This window comes from Myotis yumanensis, unplaced genomic scaffold (assembly GCF_028538775.1).
Source record: "Myotis yumanensis isolate MYYU_CA2020_CCGP unplaced genomic scaffold, mMyoYum1.0.hap1 SCAF_16, whole genome shotgun sequence".
In the NCBI taxonomy this organism is placed as follows: domain Eukaryota; kingdom Metazoa; phylum Chordata; class Mammalia; order Chiroptera; family Vespertilionidae; genus Myotis; species Myotis yumanensis.
In genome coordinates, this window is record NW_027223767.1 from 30,264,077 (window position 1) to 30,291,817 (window position 27,741).

A 27,741-nucleotide genomic window follows, 5' to 3' on the forward strand; every position below is an offset into this window, starting at 1 on the left:
TGTGTGTGTGTGTGTGTGTGTTGAACATTAAAGAATGTGTATTTAAATAGATTAGTTGTTTTTGATTATTCAAAAGTAGAAGAGTATAATGAACCCCTTTCCATCTGTCTGTCATCCAGCATCAATAATTATCAACAGCCAGTCTTGTTTCATCTATACTTTCACCTTCTCCCTCTTCCACACAATCTTTGAAGCAAATCCTAGACATGATTTTGTGTAAATATTTTAATATGTATCTCTAAAAGATAGATACAGTTTTAAAAACATGAATAATTAGATGATTCAGGAAGCATCTGGGAAGATCCGTTTGTGGAAGGCAATATTAAAGGATATGACAAGGCTGAGACTAGAGAAGAACAGGATGGTTTACAGAGCTTTAGGAGGCAAAATTGACAAGATTTGGTGGTTGAATGAAGAGTTAATGATTATTGTTGGATTTCTAATTTGGTTGACTAGGCAGGTACTAGTACCATCAAGTAGGGCAAAATAATAGATGATGTAGCAAGAAGGATAAGGTGTTTTGTTTTGTTTTAATATGTTTTATTGATTTTTCACAGAGAAGAAGTGAGAGGGATAGAGAGTTAGAAACATCGATTAGAGAGAAATATCAATCAGCTGCCTCCTGCACACACCCCACTGGGGATGTGCCCGCAACCAAGGTACATGCCCTTGACCAGAATCGAACCTGGGACCCTTCAGTCCGCAGGCTGACGCTCTATCCACTGAGCCGAACCAGTTAGGGCAAGAGTAAGGTTTTTTGGGGGGACAGATTAGGTTTGGAGTACTTGTGGTACAAGTAGACTCTATAAATTCTACAATAAATGGAATATATCCTTCTAAAACTTAGAAATAATAACAGCCAGAGATTAAGAGTTTACATTATTAGTTAACACTACTCCCTGAAAGAATAGATAGAAAATAAAGAGAAGAGGGCTAAGGATGAAACTTTATGGAAGGGTAAGATATAGGATAGATGCAGGAAGGTAGGTCCATAAACAATACTGAGAAGAAATGATCAGAGAGATGGGAGAAGCAGAAGAGAAAAGCAAAAAGAAAGAATTTCATTAAGAAGGGTCAAATGTGTCAGCAGTTCAATAAAGTAGGAAGAGAAATCTGTCCAGCAATTATGAAACCATTGATATTTGCAAGAATAGTTTTAGTAGAACAATATGAGTATGCAAACTAATATAGGATTTTAAGTAATGAATGGGAAGTGACATGGAGATAGCCAATGTAGACACGTTTTTTAAGAATTTGAATGAGAATGGAAGAAGAAAAGGCAGAAATTAAAGAGAAATTCAGGGTCGCCGAAACCGGTTTGGCTCAGTGGATAGAGCGTTGGCCTGCGGACTGAAAGGTCCCAGGTTCGATTCCGGTCAAGGGCATGTACCTGGGTTGCAGGCACATCCCCCGTAGGAGATGTGCAGGAGGCGGCTGATCGATGTTTCTCTCTCATCGATGTTTCTAACTCTCTATCTCTCTCTCCCTTCCTCTCTGTAAAAAATCAATAAAATATATTAAAAAAAAAAAAATTCAGGGTCAAGGAAGGATTTTAATTTTCTCAATTGAAAGAGACTTGGGAATATTTATAGTCTAAGAAGAAGAAATCAAAGAGGGAGGGGGTACAAGTCTACAAGAGACCGAGAGGAGGTGGGAGAGGATTGGATCAAGAACACAAGAACAAAAGTATGCATATCTTTTGACCAAGAAATTGTATTTTCTTGTATTTATTCTGAGGAACAAAAATCAGTAATATGGGCAAATATATTTGTATAAGGATAGTCATTATTAAAATAATCAGAAACTTGGAGTAACTTAAGTGTTCACCATCAGTGGATTAGTTAAGTAGAATGTGCTACACTAATTCTATGAAATGTCATGCAGCCATTAAAAAATAGCATTAATTGGTCTGAGAATGCATTCTGTTAAATTGCTGTATTATTTATCTATTATTGTGTAACAATATTACCACAAACTCAGCAGCTTAAAACAACTGACATTTATTATCTCATGGTTTCTGAAGGTCAGGGTACAGCTGAGCTGGGTCTTCTGCTTCAGGTTATCACAAAGCTGCAGTCACTTGTCAGTTGGGGTTGCAGTTTCATCTGAGGCTCAACTTTGGATGGATCTGCTTTCAAGCTCACATGGTTGTTGGCAGCATTCAGTTTTCTGTGGGTTCCCACACTTGGGGCCTGAATGGCTAGCTGGTTATTGGCTAGAGGCTACTCTCAGCTCCTTGTCACGTGGCTTCTACCTCAAAGCCAGCAAGGGAGAGTATTACATTTGGTTACATTCATATGTAATATTATCGTGGAAATGACATCTCATATTTACCATATTTTCTTGGTCAGAAGCAAGTCACACCCAAGGAGAGTGGATTACTTAAAACATGAATACCTGGAGACTGGGATCATAGCGGCACACACTTAAGTGTCTATTCATCACAATTTCCAAGAAGAACATTGGACATAAGGAGATTGATAGTGTGATATAATAATAGGAAAAAAGTACATTGTGTATAGTCAAAAAAAAAAAAAGATATAATACCAAAATAATAATACTAGTTATCTGTGGGAGTGAAATTTTGGGGTGTTTTTATTTCTATTTATGTTCCTGCTTTTTCCAACCTTTTTTACTTAGAGTTTATATAATTTTTTGCTTTCTTTAAAAGTTATTTAAGAAATAGAACTCTAGAAAGGATTATAACATCAGTGGTATTAAATTAAGGAATTAGTATTTTTTAAAATATATTTTTATTGATTTCAGAGAGGAAGAGAGAGGGAGAGAGAGATGGAAACGGCAATTATGGGAGAAGATCATTAACTGGCTGCCTCCTGCATGCCCGCTACTGGGGATTGAGCCCACAACCTGGGCATGTGCCCTGACTTGGAATCAAACTGTGACCTCCTAGTTCATGGGTTGACACTCAACCATTTAGCCATACTGGCTGGGTAAGAATTTTTTTAAAAGGACTTAAAGCCTTTAAAAGTTAAGAACAAGATATAAGAAAAGTTAATACATTTGTTGGAAATGGACCTTGAGCAAGTTATTTAACTACTCCAGACCATAATTTCCTATAAACTGGGTGTTATATTACCTATCATATGTTGACTTAAATGAAATATATATGGAAAGTGCTCATTAGTGCAGTCCTACACATTGTAGCTTCTCTGCTACAGTTGTTGCCAGAATAGGAAGAGAGAGACATCAGATGACAAATTTAAATGGGAATACTGAGCAAAACAAGTAATGTGAGGTAAAGAAGTTTCTTTTTAAAGTGTCTTTCAAATATCTATTATTGCTAACATTCCAGGTAAACCCTTTTTAAACACCTAGGAGACTCCTGTATCTACCCTTTCCTGTTTAGCCAGTCTACAAACCCTCCAGACTCTCCCCTCTGTCCCCATTCTGTCTTAGCTCTACATCAAGAAAAGGGCTTTCTCAGAATATAGTACAAGGTAAAGATAAAGGGTGTTAAGACTAGGACTTTTTCCCATAATAGAATAATTATGCATGGGCCTCTAAGTCACAGACACATTATTTTTGATATAGGGGTCATGAAGACCTTTCCAGAAAGGTCACATAGTGAAATGTTTGAGAACTGCTGTTTTAGTGTAAGAGCTTCCTAAATATGAGATTAGTGCATATTAGTGACTTAATAAAGTCAGAGCCTTCAAATAAATGGTCCTGGAAATTACCCCATTAATGCAGTTTGTTCTGTGGTTACTTATGATGGTCCTTTACATAGTCTTGCTCTGTGTGATATTTCAGAAACTAAAGCATGTATTCTCTATTAATTTGCTTACATTTTCAGAGTACATTAAGATGGCAGATCACTATGTACCAGTGCCAGGGGGACCAAACAACAACAACTATGCAAATGTTGAATTAATTCTTGATATTGCTAAAAGGATTCCAGTTCAAGTAAGAGATGCCAATGTATCCTTTAAAGCCAAATTTATGTGTTCATTGCAGCATTATTTACAATAGTCAAGAAATGGAAGCAACCTAATTGTCCCTCAATAGACGAACGGATAAAGAAGTGGTGCATGTATACAATGGAATATTACTCAGCCATAAAAAGAGTGAAATCTTGCAATTTGTGACAACATAGATAGAATAAGAGGGCATTATGCTAAGTAAATAAGTAAGACAGAGAAAGATAATTACCAAATAAAACTGAAACAAACAAATACAGAGAACATTTTGATGATTGCCAGATGGGATGGGGGTTGGCACATTGGTGAAAAAAGAAGGGGTTAAGACGTACAAATTGCCAATTATAAAAACAGTCATGGGGATGTAAAGTACAGCAATGGGGAATATAGTCAATAGTCAATGATATTGTAATAACTATGTTATCAAGTAGGTACTAGATTTACAAGGTGATCACTTCAGAAGTTATATAAATATATAATCATCTGAAACTAATACAATATTGTATGTCAGTTGTATTTGAAATTTTTTTAAGTTGAAGAAAAGGGAAAAATGTTTCCACTTTAAAGATATTATTCAGATTCAGCACTGTAGTTCACATATGAACTAATATTTTCACTTGCCAAAGAAAACTATTGCATATTATGGTTTACGATGTTTTACTGTTTTGATAAACACAAAATCTGTAAGTGGTCACAGAAAACAATAACAACAGATTTAGTGATTTCACAGTTAGGCACAAAGGAATGTCCAAAAAAGAACTTTTAATTTTATGGAACGCATCTTTGTTGAAAATTTATAAATGCCTTCATGTGAAATATAACCAACAAGGAAAGGAAAGATGGAAAGATGCACTTAGTCTAAGTAAACAGACTACAAACAGGAGGTTTGTAAGGGCTCCCCCGCCCCGCCCCCCCACCCCAGAGATTATTTATTCTATCCATTTCCTGTTCAAACCATTTCCAATGGAATATTCTTATCCCAGAATATGATGCTGTATTTCCACTGAAATATTCTTAGCTCAGAATATGATGGTGTAGAAGTAGCTCATTCCTTCCCTATCACTTGTATGAAGAAGTTTAGGGTAAGTGTTTTAAAGCCCAAAAAGAAAAAAAAGCTCATGATTTATAAGGCATTATAACCACTAGATATAAAGGTTGAGTTGTGTGGCCAAAGTAATTGAATCTGTGAAGGAGAACTAATATTTCTATAGAGTCTACAAAAGCCTCTATAGAGTCTAGTTGAAAGGCTTTGAATTGAATTTCCTAAAGAGCAACAAGACTAGCTGGATCTTAATATCAATTTCAACATAGATTTGACTTATTAAGAGGTTTTACCACAATGGACTGCTTATTTTTCTGTAAGAAGTTTGCCAAGAATTAAGCATAGAAGCTGAATTAAGTATTAGACTGCTGTGGAGATATTGTACCTCATGGAGTAGGGCCCAATCTTAGTAGAGAATAATACAGTTATCATGTTTTTCTTTCTTTTAAATATCAGTTTTAAGCCGGAACCGGTTTGGCTCAGTGGATAGAGCGTCGGCCTGAGGACTGAAAGGTCCCAGGTTCGATTCCGGTCAAGGGCATGTACCTGGGTTTCGGGCACATCCCCAGTAGGAGGTGTGCAGGAGGCAGCTGATCGATGTTTCTCTCTCATCGATGTTCCTAACTCTCTATCTCTCTCCCTTCCTCTCTGTAAAAAATCAATAAAAATATATTTAAAAAAAAAAAAAAAAATATCAGTTTTAAGAATGAACCATATTGTATTCCCTTGTAGGCAGTATGGGCTGGCTGGGGTCATGCTTCTGAGAATCCCAAGCTCCCAGAACTTCTTTTGAAAAATGGCATTGCCTTCATGGGTAAGTCTTTCTGACATACTGTTTCTGTCTTTCTGTTCCTCTCTGTCAGTTTTGCCCATATTCTACTCTATATTCTGCTTTTCTGTTCAGCATTCTCTTATTTTTCATCAGTCAGCAACTCTCAGAGTAACCTCTTTATTATTTTGTTTTCCCTTCCTCGCTTCTTATACCCTGCTTATGTCTCCGCATCTTGGTTTGTTTTCTGTCCCTAGGTTCTTTTCCATGAGATGTGGAGGAGGCTCTGATTTCCAAAACCCTGGTTTTAAGAATGTTGCCATTAACCTAAGAAAAGATATGGAAAACATATTTTTATATAGCAAAGATAATTGAATACTTAAGGATACCCTAGCAGTGTACTCTTAAATATGAATCAGCCCCTTCACATTTAAGCATATAGATTCAAGGGGCCCAGTGCACCTTGAAAGGAACTGTGGGCCACAAGGCTGTGGTGGACATAGGGGCGGGTCTTGGCCCATCCTTCCCGCCCCCGCCTGGCACCACCTGCTGCGGCCCCCAGTCCCCTGTCTGCTGGCAGCCTTGCTCCCGCCACTACCACTCCCACACGCTGATGGCGCCAGCCTGCTCCCATCCGCCAATGCAGTGGTTCCCAAACTTATTTGGCCTACCGCCCCCTTTCCAGAAAAAATATTACTCAGCGCCCCCTGGAAATTAATTTTTTTAAAATTTTAATAGCAATTAAACAGAAAGATATATGTATTAATGTTTCTACCTTTTTCGTAAAATATAGTAAAGAAAGGTGTAAATTAGAAACATTGAAGTTTGAAATTATGAAACTATTTATTGAACTCAGAATAGAAAGGTAATACAAAAAAAGTTAAAACAAATGCACCTGTGGCCATCACCGCCCTGGATCGCTGCAATGCCCACCAGGGGGCGTTAGCGCCCACTTTGGGAATCACTGCGCTAACGGCACGGAGTGATTGGGGCTGGCGCCAGCAGCAGGTGCAAGTGGGGCTGGTGCCAGTAGCTGGTGCAAGCTGCGGCTCCGGCACCAGCTGCAGGTATAAGCGAGGCTGTCACCAGCAGCAGTTGGGAGAGGTGGCTGCTGGCCCCAGTTGTCCCTCAGGAGCAGGGGGAGGTGATCAGGCAGCCACTGCTTGTACCCACTGAGGGCGCCAAGTGATCGGGGCCAGCGCCAGGCGCAGGCAGTGGGTGTGAGTGGTAGGCTCCGGCACCAGCAGTGGGTTTGAGCGTCGGATGGGACTGTAGCGTGCAGGAGCAAAGAATTTTCAGTAACCACCAGAGGCTTGCCCCGATGACAGCGACCGGCACCCCACCTTGGTCTGGCACCCCCGCTCATCTGCTCCACCATCCCACCGCAGCCGACGCCTGCTATGTTCCGCGCGTGCCCCCTGGTGGTCAGCGCACCTCATAGCAACCGGTTGTTTGGTTATTCTGCCATTTGGTCTATTTGCATAGTAGGGTTTTATATATATATATTCCTGAGAGCTCTGTCTTCTGTCTTTTCTGCTCTCCTATGGCAGAGAGAGAAATAGAGGTTATATGGCTCAAAGTATTTCTTTCTCTGTCTCAGAGACATTCCACAATGATGACTATGCTTTGTAAACCCTATTAAAGTTAAATCTTCCTTTTTTGGTTATCCTAAGACCAAGGAAGGGATAATATATATATTTCAGACTTGAACACCAAAACTTAATGTAGGATATTGGTTTAAAAAAAAGACTTTATTAATCTGATAAAGTTGAATCATAAAGGATAATAAAATGAGAGTTAGATTGGTCAGGAATTTAGTATATAGAGCTCTCATTGTGTATTAAAAGCTTGCTACATCAAGATCTATAAAGTGTACAAAGATGAGTTAAAGCATAGTAATCCCCTTAATCAAGTTTATGATCTCCATGATATGTAGGAGAGACAAGAAAAATACAAAAATAATTATATAGAAGACATATATGTGATAGAAATGAGGCCAAAATGTTATAGTCAAGCTCTTTTCTTGTTTTATTTTTTAGGTCCTCCAAGCCAGGCCATGTGGGCTTTGGGGGATAAGATTGCATCTTCCATAGTGGCACAAACTGCAGGTATCCCAACTCTTCCCTGGAGTGGCAGTGGTAAGAAGCTTTCTTGTTTGTGTCTTGAAGTGCAAAAAAGCTCATTCAGTAGGATATTTGGGACTGTGGCTTGGGGCTTAAGTTTATTTGAAATGTTGGGATACTTGATAAATAGAATCCAGGTTGATAATGGTATCTTGTATCTCCACACTTAATTAATACACCTGTGATTTTATCATGTCTTAGGAATATAAATTTTGTACCAGGTATACTAGTATTTGAGCAATCTTGGGATTTAATTTGGAGAAACTCTGGGAAAACTCATGGTTCTGTGGATTCAGATAATCTCTGTGTAGGCTAGAATATTTCTCAGAGATGGACTTTGTAGGCAGAATTAGGCCTTTGAACTGGCCTGGGAAGTGACCTGGATCACTAAGAACACTCAAACCCACCTCTCAAATATTTGCCTGCCAGTAGGTTTTTTTTTGTTTGTTTTTTTATGTCAGCCCACAATGTATTGATGATTTGCTTTTCCTGTTTAATACCATGTAACTCCTCAGTTGCCTTTGATAAAGAAAATGAGGTCAATAGTCAACTTTTCTTCTAGGCATGTAGAAGAATAAAATTTTTCTAAAAATGATTTATTCTTTTTTTTAAAAAAAATATTTTTATTGATTTCAGAGAGGAAGGGAGAGGAAGAGAGAGATAGAAACATCAGTGATGAGAGAGAATCATTGATTGGCTGCCTTCTGCACACCCCCTATTGGGGATTGAGCCTGCAACACTGGCATGTGCCCTTGACCACAATTGAACCTGGGACCCTTCAGTCCATAGGCTGATGCTCTATCCACTGAGCCAAACCAGCTGGGGCTAAAAAGGATTTATTCTTGACAAGTTCCTCAAAGAGTGACATCCTATCTAATAAAGATGGAATATGCAAATTGATCATCACACCATCCCAAAGATGGCGGCGCCCAGTCCCTTCAGCCCCATCAGAGTCCCCCAGTTCTTTCAGCGCAGCCGGGGGTGGCAGGCCTGCAGTGCGGCCGGCTGCTCCTTGCTCCTGCTGCCAGAATCCCAAAGTCCTTTCAGCCCAGCCTGGAGGTAGGGGATGTGGGGGAGGAGGCGGCAGGCACACAGTGCCAAACCCGCCCTCAGCCGCCCAGGACTGGCCCGAGGCACAGGCAAGCCTTGGATGTTGGCTGCCCAGCCGCCCAGGGCTGCCTGAGGCTCAGGTAACCAGGGCTGGTTGAGGCTTGCTTTGCCGCTGCTGGAGGTGTCAGCAGCAGAGGTGTGATAGGGGTGTCGCCTTCTCCTGATGGCTTCGTTGCCTCCCGCCCCTGAGGGCTCCCGGACTGTGAGAGGGGGCAGGTCGGGCTGAGTGACCTCCGCCTCCAGTGCATGAATTTTCATGCTCTGGGCCTCTAGTGTGAATTATAATAGCTGATAATAATATGAACTTCCCTTTTTTTAGTACTCAAGCACAGGGGGCAGATATACACTAAAATCTCTTCCAAATGGGAGTGACCATTGTCTTGAGGCTGAACAGATTTGAACTCTTTTTACTCTAGCTTTCCAGGGGATTGCAATATCCTCTCCAGGCCTGCTGGGTCAAACAGTTTAAAATAAAAAGTTGAATTTGTTCTTGTTTGAATGGAGAAGCTATAGCATTCCCCTTGTGGCTAAGTACAGGGACATTCAGGGAGCATGGAATCATGACTCTGCTGAGGCCAATAAAACTGCCATTTCCATTTCTAAGGGCTCATAAAGATTGAATTATTTCCCAGACCTCTGGCCCTGGAGCAGGCCTGAACACACAAATCGAAGGTATTTTGCCTGCTGCATTGCTGTGAGAAGCCTGACATGCTTTTTTTTCTTTCTTTTTCCTTGTATGTCCTTGTATTTTTATACGTTGCTTCCTGTTAGCTCTCCTGGATTTTTCCAGTGTAAGATCCTGCTTACACTGGAAACCCAAGTTGCCAGGTCCTGCTATAGGTAAATACCGTTAACTCAAGGACTGATCAGGGTTTTTTGGCATCCTTCTATCTCCCATCTACCCCCAATGTGAGATCATTTTGAAGAAGGTATAACAGAAAATTGACAAGAACAGAAGCTCTTATAGCTACATTATGTCACTGTTGTTATTGCAGGTCTTCATGTGGACTGGCAAGAAAATGATTTTTCAAAACGTATCTTAAATGTTCCCCAAGAACTCTATGAAAAAGGCTATGTGAAGGATGTGGATGATGGGCTAAAGGTAGGTTTTTAACTCTAGGAAGTGATGTATTTCAACTGACCAATTATATCAGAAATATCATGATCTGGAGCCTGGTTCATGATATAGACTCATGATGGCATTAGGTTTGTAAGATCAGGAGGTATAGTTTATAGAGTGAAGAAGAGACCTACATATAACAAAAAACAAAATAGTTTGGAAGCAATTCTCTCACTTGGAACACTTCTTAGGTGGTCACATCAGTTAGTGTGTGTGTGGGAGAGGAGGGGCAACAAATAATACACTTTTGTCCCTGCTTGAGTTCAGAACCAAGAAGCCAGGCAGATAGAGATCAACATGTCAGCTTTATTAAGAACTAGAGGCCCGATGCACAACATTTGTGCAAGAGGCTCAGCCCTCGCAGCCCTGGCTGCCTCGTGGCCCTGCGGCCCATGGCCCCGAAGCCCTGCCCACTGGTTGTTCCAGAAGGTCATTCTGGAAGGTCATTCTGCCTTCTGGTCTAATTAGCATATTAGCTCTTTATTATATTAAGAATAGAGAGATGTTGGTGAAAGTGGCTTAAGTATGTAGCAACAATCAGATTTGTAACTTGAATGTCAGTTAAACAGGCTCACTTACTAGTTACTGGTGGTACCACAGACTTCCTTCTACAACAACATAGCTTTTACCATTCAGCTTGTATGACTCAGAGCTGACAAAGAACATATGTTCTGAGTAGTGGACTGATCCCAAAGGGGAAAGAGGCTGAGCTATGCATGCTCAATTCCTCTCTCCAAACTGACCAATCAGGTAAATTTACTCTTTTTCTCTTGGGGAGGTGTGAGGGAGTGAACCAAGAGAGGCTTAAAAGTGTTACTCTATGATTATTATTCATCCATGTAGAAACATGAATTCAAGCAAAAGGAGATTCTTTCTTCAACATAATCTTTCTTTCCTCTATAGTTTTCTCCAGTTTGTTCCCCTTTCACTTTTTAACTAGTTGGAAATGTCAGGTATGCCTCTAGGTCAGGGGTCGGCAAACTTTTTGACTCCAGGGCCACAATGGGTTCTTAAACTGGACCGGAGGGCCGGAACAAAAGCATGGATGGAGTGTTTGTGTGAACTAATATAAATTCAAAGTAAACATCATTACATAAAAGGGTACGGTCTTTTTTTTTTTTTTAGTTTTATTCATTTCAAATGGGCCGGATCCGGCCCGCGGGCCGTAGTTTGCCCATGGCTGCTCTAGGTAATGAAGAAAGAGGGTATTTTAGAAAAACATACTACTATGTTTGACTTATATGTTATAAATTCAAGAGGAACACTGAATGCTCAGCTAATTTTACTATATTGTTTACATTTTAAATTAAGCGTCCTGTAATGTCCTTAATAAGAATTAATATTTATAATTGAATTGCAAATGCTATATTCTGTTTGCTGTAATTTGCAAAAAGAGTGGAAGCTTGGCTAGTGTGCTTATCAATTAAAATTCTTTTTTTTTTTTTTGGTGATAATTATAAATACAAGATTATCTGGTAGAAAATTTGAAAATCCAGATAAAAGATGATAAAACCACCACTATTTTCTTCAAGCCATTTTTTATTCATAGATTCATAATGATAATATTCATTAATAAATTTTCATAATGATTGATAATTATAAAATTAAGTCTTGCTGTATATATTTTAATAGTGCTTGTTTTTTTCTTAATACTGTATATAAGTGTTTTCCTCATGGCATTAAGATTCTTCTAACATATTTAAAATGTATGACCTGTGCCTAGAACATAAATTTTTAAAGGTACCTTCTTACGTACTGACATTATGTGGGCTATCCTACCTTTTATCTCTTCTGTATTTGTGGTTGTCTCTTTGATCACTTATAACCTTGTAACTCAGTGATTGAGTTCATCAAACTAACTGTTTATAAGAATAGAAGTGAATAAAGTTAAGTGGATTTTAGAAAAGATGAGACTATGATTGAAAGATTTTCATGCTTAATCTAGGGATACAAATTAAAATTTGAAATGGTGTTTTTTCTGGTGACACACTGTTTAGATATTGCTATACTAAACCTAAAAGATTGGAATGTCTTGATAAAGGAATGACTTGTTTATTTTGAACCTTTGGGTAACTTTCCCCCCACTTTACTTTATGCTTTAGCTGATTGAAAGTTTCTCACATCGATGTTTCTCTCTCTCCCTTCCTCTTTCTCTAAAATTTAATAAAATCCTCAGGTGAGGATTAAAAAATATGTGGGTATATGAATGCATATGCAATCATACTTAAACATAAAGGCAATTTCTCTTGGTTCAACCAAGAGAATTACAAATATTGTCCTATTACTTCTTTTACTTAATAGTATATCTTCAAGATCTTTCTATTTTACTACAGATAGGCTATTAAATAATAGCATTCTTAAAGGGAGAATATGCCAATTTCTTTTTCCCTACTAATATCATTCTTATTCCATTTTTCTCTTCTGAAAGGCAGCAGAGGAAGTTGGGTATCCAGTAATGATCAAGGCCTCAGAAGGAGGAGGAGGAAAGGGGATCAGAAAAGTCAATAATGCAGATGACTTCCCTAACCTCTTCAGACAGGTAGAGTACAAGTTGTTTTTGTTTGAATTAACATCCTATCTAATAATAGACAAACATGGTAATTGACCGTACCTTCGCTATGCCTCCCATTGGCTAATCAGCATGATATGCAAATTAACCACCAACAAAGACCCCCTGCACCGCTGCCATCTGGGCCTGCTATTTGCCCCCCGGGGCGGTGGGGTGGGACAGCGCCATCCCGCCTGCCCTGCCCGCCATCCGGGCCTGCTATCTGCGACTCGGGGTGGCAGCGATCGGCCGGCCCACCCGGGCGTCCGTGTGCAACCCGACCCAGGTCGGCCAGGCGGGGCGGCAGCCATCAGCCAACCTGCCTGGGCGTCCCATGTGCGACCTGACCCAGGGCGGTGGGGCGGGACAGCGTGGCTCCTCTGTCACCCCAGCTTCCTCATCACAGCTCCCTTGGGGGCCTAAGCCTTTAGTTGGACATCCCCCGAGGGCTCCCTGGCTGCCAGAAGGATGTCTGACTGAAAGCTTAGGCCTGATCCCCCGGGGAGCGGGCCTAAGTCGACAGGTGGACATCCCCCAAGGGGTCCTGGACTGCAAATGGGCGCAGGCCGGACTGAGAGGACCCGCCTCCCCCCCAGTGCACAAATTTTTGTGTACCGGGCCTCTAATATATATATATATACACATACACATATATATATCTCTATCTCTATCTCTATCTCTATCTCTATCTCTATCTCTATCTCTATCTATATATACATCAGTGATATGTGATTTAACTAATGCTAGAATTTGTAAGTCCCCAAAATAGAGTTATTCTCTCTTATATAAAAGGCATCAGTTTTTCAGATAGCTTTTCCCTGTATGGTGGCTCATAGAACTTTCTGTGAAAAGGAAGAGTCCATGCCTTTCTATATGTTTGTTTTCCTCTTCTTCTGGTGTTACAATGTATATAGTGTGGTTAACTCCTGATCGGGATGCTCTGGGCTTGGTCATGCCCAGACTCTCTGATTGACTTTAATTTGAAGTGACTGTGGGTTCCTGAGTTTCTACCCTACTGGCCCAGCAGTCTATATCCTAGCCCAGGGGTGGGCAAACTTTTTGACTCGAGGGCCACAATGGGTTCTTAAACTGGACCAGAGGGCCGGAACAAAAGCATGGATAGAGTGTTTGTGTGAACTAATATAAATTCAAAGTAAACATTATTACATAAAAGGGTACGGTCTTTTTTTTTTTTTTTTTTTTTAGTTTTATTCATTTCAAATGGGCCGGATCCGGCCCATGGGCCATAGTTTGCCCACGGCTGTCCTAGCCTGTGCTGCATGGCCATTGTATCAGGGCACAGGAACCTTATGACAGGCTCATGTTCTGTGAGAACTGAGAATGGCTCAGAAAAGCTAACCTAGGGTCTCTTTCTGACTACCCATCTGATTAGCTAATTTGATGTGGCAAAACTACAGGTTGGTTGTGAAAGCCAAAGATATGTTCTCTTTTCAGAATCTTAGAGAATTGGGAGATAGGAGTCTCTTTTTCCCTGTCCTCAGAGGTACCCTCACATAATTGATTCACTCTTTTTTCTCCTATCAATACCCAGAAAGAGGTGTCACGAAAAGGCAAATTGGGACACATTCTGGCCTTTCTACTCTGCTAGCTCTCCACTTTTTCTTATTTTTCCCTGGCCACCTTTTATTTTTCCTTCTTTTTTTCTTTCTTTATTTTTTTAAAAAAGTCATTCAGTAACAAATTTATTGTTTCTTTTTTTTTTTTTTAATTTTTTTTTAAAATCTTTATTGTTCAGATTATTACATTTGTTCCTCTTTTTTCCCCCCATAACTCCCCTCCTTCCAGCTCCCACCCCACCCTCCACCCTCACTCCCCACCCGCTGAGTTCATCCATAGGTGCATGATTTTTGTCCAGTCACTTCTCGCATCTCCCACACCCCTTTTCCCCTAAGAATAGTCAGTCCATTCCCTTTCTATGTCCCTGATTCATTATAATCACCAGTTCATTCTGTACATCAGGTTATTTATTCACTTGATTCTTAGATTCATTTGTTGATAGATGCATATTTGTTGTTCCTAATTTGTATCTTTACCTTTTTCTTCTTCTTCCTCTTCTTACAGGATACCTTTCAGCATTTCATATAATACTGGTTTGGCGGTGATGAACTCCTTTAGTTTTTCCTTATCTGTGAAGCTCTTTATCTGACCTTCAATTCTGAATGATAGCTTTGCTGGATAAAGTAATCTTGGTTGTAGGTTCTTGGTATTCAGCACTTTGAAAATTTCTTGCCATTCCCTTCTGGCCTGCAAAGTTTCTGTTGAGAAATCAGCTGACAGTCATATGGGTATTCCCTTGTAGGTAATTGAGCCTCTTTCTCTTGCTGCTTTTAAGATTTTCTCTTTGTCTTTTGCTCTTGGCATTTTAATGATGATGTGTCTTGGTGTGGTCCTCTTTGGATTCCTTTTGTTTGGGGTTCTCTGCGCTTCTTGGACCTGTAAGTCCATTTCTTTCTCCAGGTGGGGGAAGTTTTCTGCCATTATTTCTTGAAATAGGTTTTCAATATCTTGCTGTCTCTCATCTTCTGGCACTCCAATAATTCTGATATTAGACCGCTTAAAGCTGTCCCAGAGGCTCCTTACACTATCTTCACACTTTCGGATTCTTTTTTCATTTTGCTTTTCCAATTGGGTGTTTTTTGTCGAATCTTTGGTTTGATTCTTGTGCTCCTCTGGTCTGCTATTGGGTATAATATTCTTTATTTCAGTCCGTGTATGCTTACTTTCTAATTTCTTTATCGTAGCATCAAGGGTCTCATTAGTTTTCGTGAGGCTCTGCACAAATTTATGGCAAACCCTCAAAATTGCGATTCTTAGCTCCATATCTTCCATTTCTGTCATGTTTTTTTGTCTCCGCATCTTATATGCTTTCTTGGTGCCCCCCCTTGTGGTCTCTGTGCGCAGTCTTGTTCTAGCCAAGCCTTAATTGTTGTAGTTAACACTAGAGGGATTTGACCACCAGGCCGACTGGCTGTAGGAATCAGCTGTGGAAAACGTCTGTCTTCTGGGGAGGCGTTATTCCAGCCTTTGCCTGAGGCGGTCGGCAAATGGTTGTGCGCAGGGCCTGGGCGGGGCGGGCTCAACAGGGCGGGGGGAGGGAGCAGCTATGGCTGCTCTCAGTCCGTCTCCAGGGGCTCTGCCTCTCTGTCCCAACAACCGCTGCAAACCTCGGAGGGGCCGTAGCCAGACAGTCCCGCTTCTCCCGTTTGAGTCTGGGTCCCTAGAGACTTGCCCGGATCTGTAGCCCAGAGTCTGAGACTCACTCCTGATTGAAAACGACAATCGCGCCCTCAGCCGCCAGCCCGCTTTGCGCGCGCACCCTCACCACCGCACCGCCGTACCTTTAAATTTTCCACACTGCGCCTCCGCTGAGCGTCGGAATGCTGTTGTTTTTGCTTCTAGTTGAAGAGACTCTCCTCAGCCAGCCTTCCCGTGGTTCCGGTTGATGTCCGCTCCGACTTTTAGTTGTATTTTTGAAGTGGTTGTCCACGGCGGCAGTCTCCGGTGTTTACCTATGCCGCCATCTTCCCGGTCCTATCAATTTATTGTTTCTTATCATGGGCTAAAGAGAAAAAATCTATGAACTGGGACTCCCATGATTTAATATACTCAATAAAGAAGGTGATAAAGATATTTTGCTACATTACCTTATTTTGAATGTCAGAATTTGAATATTACTTGTCTTTTTCTTTACATGCCTTCTATAATAATTCCAATTTCATAGGTATTTCAGTGCCTTATGGAGTCTAAAGAAAAGGCCTTTTGCTCTTAGGAGTAAAAGAAAAAGCATGTTAATTAAAAGTATATCTTATTTTTTATTGTTGATAGTATTACAAGATACTAAGCACAGATTCAGTAAACACTATGAGACCTGTAGGACAAATACAGAGAAAATTACATTTAAGCTTAAATTAAATCTGCCACTTCATTCCACTAAAAAGAGAGAATGAAAAAAAAATCTTAAAGCAGCTGGAAAAAAAAGATTAGTTTCAAAGGAGTAACAATAAAATTGATACCAGACATCTCAGTAGAAATAGTAGAAGCCAGAAAATATTGGGATGTCTTTAAAATATTGAAAGAAAATAATTGCCAGTATAGAATTCTGTATCCAGTGACAGTATGCTTCAAAATTGCAGATGACAGGTCTTTGACTACAACAATACTGTACGTTCTATAATGTGAACCAGAGAGCATCTATTCTGGAGCAAGTTGTACGTTTAGCTGTTTGGAATTAATGGTAGTACTTTGCCCTTTTGTGGAATTTGTGTGTGTGTTTTCAAAATATTTTGTTCTTTACCCTTGTAATACACTGGGTACTCATATATTTTCATATTTATCAATTAATATCCTATATAACAGGGGTGGGCAACCCCTGGCACACGTGCCAAACATGGCACGCCAGTAACTTTTGCTGGCACGCGAAACCCTCTCTTATAATCTTCCATTTACAATTTTTTTCTTAATATCGACTTTTTTATTTTTCAGATAAATTCAGTGTAGGTGCATTTTAGATAAATAAATAATTTTACATAACAAATTATCTTAAAGACCATAGACATGGATTAACAAGAGAGGGGAAGAGCAATTTCAATGGTGTCGAAAACGAACTATTGAGGACTTGGAATGCCATTCCAGGAATTTTTTTCTGTTTAAAAAACTTTGCAACAGCGTTACTCTCCATGTTTTCATCCACATACGCTTGTGAATCTTTGTTCTCAGTGATGAATTTTGTTAAGTCTCGTAAGCGGAGTAGCCTGACCGATGAAAGTAGTAGCTCGTGCATATCTCCGAAGGTCATGAAATATAAACCTGATGTAAAATCTCTGTCATCAGTGATGCAGCAGCAAAAGTCCCACTGATAATATCAAATGGAGTCATAAAGTTCTCTGTCGGACTATCAGTGTACATGTATAAATAAATAAATGTATTTTTCATCATCATATACTGTGTTTTTATCGCTCGAATGAATTTTATTATTTCTTCAAGGTTCTTCACATACATACACCTTAAGAGATATCAAGTAGGCGTAACATGTTCTCAAAAAATTAGGGTTGGCATGCAGAAGAATTTTGAGTCAGAGATTTTGCTGGTTTTGGCAAGCACTCACAAAAAGGTTGCCCATCCCTGCTATATAATAAAAGGCTAATATGTAAATTGTCCCCTCGGGCGGGATTTTGACCCACTGGGAGTTTGACCAGGGAGTGGGGCTGGCCTTTGGCCCCTTCCCCGGCCGGCCCTGCCCCCAATTGGGCCCTCCCATCCCAATAGGGGGCAGGGCCACTGGCCAACCTCCCGCATTCCTCCTCTCCACCCCCTGCTGGGCCTCTGGACCCCACCCATGCACGAATTCGTGCACCAGGCCTCTAGTTGATCATATAACTAAGAATGCAGGCTCTTGAAAAGATGAGGACACAAACTTATTTTATTCATTTTTGTTTCCCTACTGATTAATATGGTCCCTGACACTTCTAGGCATCTGCCTTTGAAACTGAAGCAGTTTATCAGGATAGAAAAAAAATGATCACCACTAAAAAATTGTTTTCTTTTCTAATACAGGTTCAAGCTGAAGTCCCAGGATCTCCTATATTTGTGATGAGACTAGCCAAACAATCTCGTCATCTGGAGGTGCAGATATTAGCAGATCAGTATGGCAATGCTATCTCTTTGTTTGGTCGTGATTGCTCTGTACAGCGTAGGCATCAGAAGATTATTGAAGAGGCACCTGCTGCTATTGCTACTCCAGCAGTATTTGAACATATGGAACAGGTATTAATGTGAAAAAGTCTAATTTGTGTTTTCTCACACAGAACTATACTCATTCAATTCGTATATCAATCTGAGAATAGTAGAATTTCTTGCATGGATTCTGGATAATTGATAATATTTTTTTCCAATAAAAATAATTCTTCTGTCTTCCTCTAGGAAAGCTGCCAATGAACATTTCAAGCTCTAAATTAGTTAACCCTTTTGGAAAAAAAAAAATCAGTGTACTATTTTGAGTAGGAATAAAGAAGAGAAATCTTTTGGGATTTTTAATCTTATCATTTGATTTTTTTTTTTTAAATATATTTTATTGATTTTTCACAGAGAGGAAGAGAGAGAGACAGAGAGCCAGAAACATCGATGAGAGAGAAACATCGATCAGCTGCCTCCTGCACACCTCCCACTGGGGATGTGCCCGCAACCCAGGCACATGCCCCTGACCGGAACCGAACCCGGGACCCCTCAGTCCGCAGGCCGACGCTCTATCCGCTGAGCCAAACCGGCTTCGGCTATCATTTGATTTTTTTTAACAAGCTCATGATAAGCAGTCCCTTTTTTAAACTGATTATTGTTGAGTCCTGAGACAAGTTTATTCAAATTCATTTTTTCTTTAAAGGTCCTCTAAGTATCTTTAAAGTTTATATATTCTATATTTTTGTATAGAAAAGAAACTCTCAGCAGTCTTGCAGGGTCCCTTGGGAATAGTTATAGTTTAGGGGTCTAATTTCTGGAACTGGAACTCAATCTTCATCTTATTGGAGATATATTTTTATCTTTTTTCTCCTGAATTCCAAACAAGCTAAATATATGAAAGTTTATCCTGATGTGTGTGTGTGTGTGTGTGTGTGTATGCATGCACATGTTAAGACACATTATTTAACTGGTGTAAGAGGATCTCAAAATACTGTGGCTTAAACAAGGTATAAGTTCTATTTCTTTGTCATCTTAGTTCTAGATGAGCTGGTGCCAGAGACCTAGGTTTATTGCTCTGCCATTCACTAGGAGAGGGATCAGCAAACTGCAGTTTGCAAGACAAATCCAACCTGCCACCTGCTTTTGCAAGGAAAATTTTATTGGAATGCAGCCATACTAATTTATGTATTACCTAGGTTGCTTTATCACTGCAGTGACGGAGTTGAGTAGTTGTGACAGAGACTATATGGCCCACAAAGCTGAAAATAATTGTTATCTGACCTTTTCCCAAAAAAGTTTGCCCACCCTTGCCCTAGGGTGTCATCATCTTCATGATTAAGCTAACTCACAAGAGTATGTCCAACATTGTAGCCTGGGGAGGAGGGAAGAAGACAACGGAGGGCAAGCATATAAAAATGTGATCTAGAAGTCCCACCAATTACTTCTGCTCACATTCCATTGTACAAAATTCAGTTATACAATCACACATAGCTATAAGGGATGTTAGGAATTGTAGTCATCCACTGGGTGGCCATACTCCTAGTTGCAATTTAGGAGATTTTATTACTTAAATGGATGAGGGAGAAAATTACTGGAGGGCAGTTAATAATCTGTGCCTCAGTCTGATCCTCTGGCTACCCATTATCCTTTCATACTCTTTTTCTCATTTTTAGAACATACTTAGCCTTTTCCCCAAAGAAGACAGCTCAAAGTCCAAGCTCTCTGAAACTCTCCATTAAATGTACAAGTGGCTTTTTGCCATGTACCCAATATACAATGGTGAAATAGAAACAGGATAAACTCCCATTTGGAAAAAAGAGGAGTGAAAATATATAGTAATCATTGATTCACAGCAATTACCAGATCCTTCTAGGCAGGAATTTTGATGAATTCCTGCCATGTAGTGGAGTAATAATACCTCATTAGCTCTCTGGATGCCCCTGGCTCTGGTCTCCAAGCAAATCCCTTAGCTGTCCTCCCTTAAGGCACCTGGCTTTGTTCTCTGGAAAGTTATTCCTTGTGTTGTTTTCTCTGTGACTGGGCTTTGGAGACTGTACTTCCTTTGGCAGAGCTTTCATGGCTCACTTCCTGCTGGGGCAGGATTGGGGCCACAAAGTTTATTCCAGTTATCAGTCACAGGTTCTTGAAGGCCAGGTTTGTGGTTTGTTTAGAATTACAATCCCTTTAAAACTTAGTATGTTTCTGGACTATTCTCTTCTAGCCAGCTTCAGGTAGGAGTAACCACACCCAAAATTTTTAGATACAGTAACTTCTTCTCTTTTATTTGAACTTTGACACTGGTGCTTTAGGGTGAAAATCTAATTTTCTGGTTTGGGGATACAAAAGTAGTTGAATTTTTCACATTCTGACTTTCTATTTTTCTTGGGGCTTAGTTGGGGTGTTGTCCACCTTGGAAGTTATTGTAGGACACCACTTACCAAATGTTTTGTTATGCCTACCCAGGAGGCCACCAGCTTTCAGTCTGAAATATCTGTGCTCTAGCTACCCATTACCTTATGTGTTGTTGCTAAGCCAACAACACATTTTAATATTTTTAAATAGCAGGATTCTACCTGTATGTAATCATTTCTATAGTAATTAGGGTGCAGGTTAAGCTGTTGTAATAAAGAGATCCAAAATATGCAACCCAGATAAGTTAGAAGTTTATTTTTTTCTTTCCATCGTAAGTTGAGGTGAGCTCATGTACTGTCATGACAATGTTTCAGTCCATGGAAGTGGAACAGCCAGAATAGAGAACAAGCACTTCCTTTTTAAAACATGATTCAGGAATTAGGTATATCACTCACCAAGGCTGACATTACTTTGGTCAAAACTTAGTCACTAAGTATAAGAGAGGTTGAGAAACCTAGTCTATAGCTGGGCAACCATGTTTTAGGAAGAATGTTAGGAATACTAGAAACCAGGGCATGGTGAAAAATCTGCCACACTGTTGTTTTTCCTGCATGTATCTATAGGGTGAGGTTGCCTGTGATCCCAAATGATGAAAAACACTGTTTTCCTTCAACTTTGAATTGAGTTTGTCATCCATGTCCAGGATTTTCTGTAAGAACCAGAGGGTGAAATTCACTCTAATGCAGCGGTCGCCAACCGGTGGTCCGTGAGGTCCGAAAGGTTGATGACCGCTGCTCTAATGTGTCTAAAAGCCTTTGATGGCTCTTATAAACACTAGATATTTGAGTCAGGGAGAGGCTATATAGATAAGCAGTAGTCCACCAGCTGGACAAGATGAGGTACTCATGTCTTCCCATCTTTCTTCTTTGAGTGTGCGGTGAAACTTGCCAAAATGGTTGGCTATGTGAGTGCAGGGACTGTGGAATACCTCTACAGCCAGGATGGCAGCTTCTACTTTCTGGAACTAAACCCTCGGCTACAGGTGGAGCACCCTTGTACAGAGATGGTGGCTGATGTCAATCTCCCTGCAGCACAGCTCCAGGTGAGTCACCCTGATCGCGGCTCCAAGAGTTGCCTAAAAAATGTCAGATGCCTGAAAAACTGGTTTAGCCTGTGTCTGATAAGAGAAGAGTGCCTCCTAACCGAGTCTCATTTAATGTTCATGCTATATGGGTTGTGATGTGTGGGTTGGTTTTCCTCATGTGGTACAAATCTAGGAATATTATTGTACTTTATTTTTTTAGATACGTGCCGTGCCGGTGGGGGGAGGTGGGGGAAAGGTAATGGCACGAGTGTGCTCCCTGGAGGTAAAGCACCTTATATTTTCTAGCCAGACACATCTGGTAAAAACTGTCATTTTAGAAAGAAACTTAAAAAAAATGCTTTACTTGTTTTAATTATAGAAAACTTTACAACTTTGTAATTGGCCTCTACTCCTTTTAGTAGTGTTCTGTATTGAAGCAGAACATCAGAGTGTTGGTCGGGGGTTTTCTGGGCAATAGTGTGGCAGCACCCATTTGTTTTTATAATGTTTAAAGTGCTAGCTGTCAGTATTATTTTATCCATTCAGCCCAGAAAACAAATGTTATGGGAAGCAGTAATAGCTAATGATGAAGTTTGATAGTATTTGTATCTAACATATTCTTTGCCCATATTGGAAACCCCTTCTGAGTTCCCATTAAGGACTAAAGATTGATTGATTGATCTATTTATTTATTTATTTATTTCTTACAATGGTTTATGGGGATAATTATGAGATGGACTTTTTAGCTGTCTAAACTTGGATAGCCACTGATATTGACACTTCCTTTGGATATTTTTATTCTAATCCATTGATGGAGAATAATAGAAACTCATGTCTATTGCGTTAGGAACTTGGGGACTTTTTTTAGTAGAAGTGGAGAGTATTTAGCAACATCTGTAGTGACATATTTTGTTTTAAGTAACTTAGAGTTTCTTCTTTGTTGATTTTAGAATACAGGTTATAAAAATAGAATGTTTTAGGTGGTGGTTACTAAAATGAAAAATCTTACAAGTAATGTATAGCCTCCACATTTTAAGGAAAGTAACTGTGAAAAATAAGTGATATGTGTTTTATTACCTTTCAGATTGCCATGGGGATCCCTCTGTACAGAATCAAGGATATTCGTATGATGTATGGGGTATCTCCCTGGGGTGATGCTCCCATTGATTTTGAAAATTCTGCTCATGTTCCTTGCCCAAGAGGCCACGTTATTGCTGCTCGGATCACTAGTGAAAATCCAGATGAGGTAACCTATCACTTAAAAGATTTACACTTTTCCCCCTGTGAACTTGAATATTGAAGATGGCACCTGAGGGCTATGCTTCTGAAATATTTGGGACTTCCTCTGGAGGGGGGAATTTATAGAGGTTTAATCAGAGCAGACAAAGAAGTGATCACTGCTCCCCTGGTCATTTCATCCTACTATAGTCACTATAGAGTCCTCAGTAGCGTTGGACGTTGGCTTTCAAGCCTTTATGATTTTTGTGCATCATTTCTGCTTTTATGTGCAATTACCATGGAGCCTAAACAGTAAATATATAAATGTCCTCTTCCTTGGAAATATAACATGGCCTCTCACATTCTTCATTCTCTAACAGGGTTTTAAGCCCAGCTCAGGAACAGTTCAGGAACTGAATTTCCGCAGCAATAAGAATGTATGGGGTTATTTCAGTGTTGCTGCTGCAGGGGGACTTCATGAATTTGCTGATTCTCAGTTTGGTCACTGCTTTTCCTGGGGAGAAAACAGAGAGGAAGCAATTTCGTGAGTACAATAGCATTTGATTGCATTTAAAAAAAATAAATCTGTGCTAATCTTCAGTGTAGGTGTGAGTATAGGCAGGGAACCATTTAACTGCTATAAAAGTATTAATATGGACAACCTTTTTAAGAATATTTTCAATTATACTTGTATTCATGTGTGTTAAAATATACAGTGTTTGGCAGATGTTTTTCAGTTTGTTGTTCAAGCCTTTTTAAGTATTTTGCTTTCAAGTATATATATATATATATTTATTTATTTATTTTATTTTTTTAAAAATATATTTTATTAATTTTTTACAGAGAGGAAGGGAGAGAGATAGAGAGTCAGAAACATCGATGAGAGAGAAACATCGACCAGCTGCCTCCTGCACATCTCCCACTGGGGGTGTGCCCGCAACCAACGTACATGCCCCTGACCGGAATCGAACCTGGGACCCTTCAGTCCGCAGGCCGATGCTCTATCCACTGAGCCAAACCGGTTTCGGCTATTTATTTTATTTTATTATTTTATTTTATTATTTGTTTTTATTCAATTTAGAGAAAGAGGAAGGGAGAGGGAGAGATAGATAGGAACATCCATGAGAGAGAAACATCATCAATCAGCTGCCTCCTACACGCTCCATACTGGCGATTGAGCCCGCAACCCTGGCATGTACCCTGACCGGGAATCAAACCCATGACCTCTTGGTCAACCACTGAGCCACACCACCTGGGCTCAAATATTTTTGATAAACTTATAAAGTTGATTGCTTTAAACATATCATTTTCCCATGTTGCTGTAGGGAGGTAGATTCTTGACCAAGAATTTGACGTTCTATAAATCATAGAAAGACCTGTTATTGGTCATCAAACTAAAGCTGTAGCTGTAAATGTCCCATAGTCATTTGAAATAATAAACTGTTTGTTACATGCAAAGGACATAAGGCAACTGTCCCCATTGCTTATAGAAGAGACCTCATTCTGCTATGAAATATACTAGTACACACAGCTTATCCAAAGGTAAATGATATATTGTAAGGGATATTGGTTAATATTATATTAGACATAAACATTAAATATTAAATTAGCAATATTGCTTGCCTAAAAATAGGGCTCTAGGAGGTAATTTTGACAGTTTAGATATTTTAGAATATTTATCTAAAATTGAACTAATTTTATTTTTTGTCTATTTCCTTATATCAAGCATTTAATACCATTCCTTTGATCTTTGGACTGTATACATAGACTAGTAGTCAATAAGTATTAATATTGTTGGTTTTTAATAGTGTTTTTGGAAGTAGGGAAGTCTCAATTTTTCTCTATTTTGTCCTCTATGATTCTCCCCATTTATTCAAAACTATAAGTAGAGAGGGAGCGAGGGCTTGGGTGGAAGGGTCAAAGGGGGAGAAAATGAGCGACATCTGTAATAGTGTCAACAATAAAGACTTGCAGCCCTGGTTGGTGTGGCCCAGTGGATAGTCTGACCCATGCACCTAAGAATCATGGGTTCGATTCCTGGTCAACGTCATATACCTGGGTTGCGCTTTGATCCCTGGCCCCAGTTGGGCACATGTGGGAGGCATCAAATTGATGTGTCTCTCTCACATCAATGATTCTCTCCCTCTCTCTCTCTCTCTCTCTTCCTCTTCCTCTCTTCCTCCCTCTTTCCCTTCCACTCTCTAAAATTCAATATCCTCTGGTGAAGATTAACAGTAAAAATAAAATAAAATAAAATAAAATAAAATAAAATAAAATAAAATAAAATAAAATAAATAAAATGGCTTCCTGAACGGCTGGGGGGAAAGTAAAACTTTAAGTAGAGTTTTTCCAAATTAAAGCAATGCTACCAGAAAAAATATTTGGTATAAAGTTGCCACCCCCCCCCCTTCCCCCTTTTTATTACAGTCATCTCTTGCTTTACCAAAGTGAAGAAGGTTTATGCTAGAGTTTGCAAATTGTAATTCAATCAAACACATGGCAGCCTTCCAAATAGTCACAGTCACACATGTGTTTGATTGGCTTACAGGGTGCTAATGTATTAAAAAATGCCAGTATTTAAAAATTGATAGATTAAATATATGGATTTCTGCCTTCTCTTTAAAAATGGGATGGTAACGACAACATAGGTTTTATGTTCCACTTGGCAAAAGTTAACCTCTGTGTGGCTGCTTCTTTTAGAGGAAACATGAATTCTCTAGTGCACACAGTCTGCCTTCTCATTTACATTCTCAGAATAAATGAGACATCTCTCTGTTGGTATTTAGGTATATAGACCTGTTTAGGCAGACTGCTAAGTATTTTCTACAGGACATGTCCTATCACTTGGTCCAGAAGCCTTACTTTTTACTTCCTGACTTGCTCTGTATCCTATATAATAAAAGCCTAATATGCAAATCGACCGAATGGCGGAACAACCCGTAGAATATCTGATGAAACAACCGGTTGCCATTATGCACGATGACCACCAGGGGGCAGATGCTCAATGCAGGAGTTGCCCCCAGCCTGCAGGGCCCAGGCTGGGGCCTCTGATTGCCTCGCTGGTCGCCCCACAGATCAGCCCAGATTGCCGGCCAAGCCTAGGGACCCTACCCATGCACGAATTTCATGCATCATGCCTCTAGTATTTCTCTAACGAGGTGTAAGTTAACTAGGTTAACTTTTAGCATACTAAAAATATGGTCTTTACAATAAGCTTGCTTCTTGACTTCATGCCAAAAGTTCATCCCTCAGCTCAGAGTTTGTTTCTTTCTTATTTATATCTTTTCTTACTCATAGCATTCATAATATTCTTCTAGAATAGCCCCAACCTATATTTCCAGCATTATTTCCCATACATCGTAATCTAAATACCATGAGAACAGGACCATGTCTGTTTGTTGCTGTTGTATCATCTGAACATAGTAAGTGTTCAGTAAATGTTTATTAAATGGATGGATTTGCCACTAGTTCCTGTCCTCATACCCTTGCTTCAATCATAATGAACACAACCCATATTTTCTTCCTTCTTTCCCTTTGTTCTTGATATTCTGTCTACTTATTAATTCACTCCATTCAAAAAAATATTTGCTGAATATATGGCAATACAACAAGGACCACAATAGGGTCTCTGCCTTCATGGAGCTTGGGAATCCAGAGGGTGAGAGGCAAATAAACAGTTAAGCACAATGTAATAAGTTGTTATTTTGTGATAGTGGGATTACATAATGGTGTTACAGGAACATACAGCTAAGTCAGCTTAATTCAGTCTAGAGAGGGTCAGGGAAGGTTTCTCAGAAGGAAATGGCATCTAGACTAATATATGAAAAGTATATAGGAATAAGCTAGGCCAAAAGAGGACATAGAGAGGAAGGCAGAGATGGGAAACTAACTAATGTTCTAGGCTGAGGGATTGGCTGGACCACCGGAATGATATTCCCATCACAGTCATATTCCCAGGTATACTTTCATTCCACGTCAGATTCCACATTCTTCTTGAAATCATAGGAAGGTGGGTATTGTCCCTCCTTAGAACTCCTCCAGCACTTTACTTATATCTCTCTCTGATGATATGCTGCCATATATTTTGAAAGTAATTACTGTATCTATATTCTCTTTCCCTTAATAGCCTAGTACAGGGGTGGGCAAACTTTTTGACTCGAGGGCCACAATGGGTTCTTAAACTGGACTGGAGGGCCGGAACAAAAGCATGGATGGAGTGTTTGTGTGAACTAATATAAATTCAAAGTAAACATTATTACATAAAAGGGTACGGTCTTTTTTTTTTTTTTTTTTTTTTTTTTTTTAGTTTTATTCATTTCAAACGGGCCAGATCCGGCCCGCGGGCCGTAGTTTGCCCACGGCTGGCCTAGTATGTGCCTTGGGTCTGTGAGGTGCATAATAAGTATTTGTTGAAGTAAAGACCTGTTCTGTGCAGGGCAGACACTGGGCAAAAATATACATGAAAAAAAACCCAGAGTATTTGAAATCCTATTAAGATTAGATCATTTGACACTTGATTGGGAAGTAATAAAAGTAATGAGTGGTCATTTCACAAACAGCTAAAAGGCAGCTTTAAAAAACACACCACTGTCACATGAAGTGTTAGGCTGATACCTGACTATATCTGGCCAGTTGCTTATTGTATGGAAATCTTTAAGGTATGAGAATGTGTCAAAATTCATTGAACAGTATACTTAAAAATAACTATATTTTATAATATGTAAATTATACCTCAATAAAATA

General features: G+C 39.6%; 1 protein-coding gene across 3 annotated transcripts in view; it reads left to right on the plus strand.

Moving 5' to 3' along the window:
* ACACA (acetyl-CoA carboxylase alpha) overlaps window positions 1-27,741 on the plus strand; it is a 259,649-nt gene that overhangs the window by 79,926 nt on the left and 151,982 nt on the right. For all 3 annotated transcript variants that reach the window (XM_070393704.1, XM_070393705.1, XM_070393706.1), the window contains exons 6-14: window positions 3,815-3,924; window positions 5,713-5,794; window positions 7,789-7,887; window positions 9,978-10,084; window positions 12,531-12,641; window positions 18,225-18,434; window positions 21,628-21,798; window positions 22,865-23,026; window positions 23,379-23,542. In XM_070393704.1, the coding sequence (XP_070249805.1) occupies window positions 3,815-3,924; window positions 5,713-5,794; window positions 7,789-7,887; window positions 9,978-10,084; window positions 12,531-12,641; window positions 18,225-18,434; window positions 21,628-21,798; window positions 22,865-23,026; window positions 23,379-23,542 (1,216 nt within the window). The remainder of the gene's footprint in view (window positions 1-3,814; window positions 3,925-5,712; window positions 5,795-7,788; window positions 7,888-9,977; window positions 10,085-12,530; window positions 12,642-18,224; window positions 18,435-21,627; window positions 21,799-22,864; window positions 23,027-23,378; window positions 23,543-27,741) is intronic.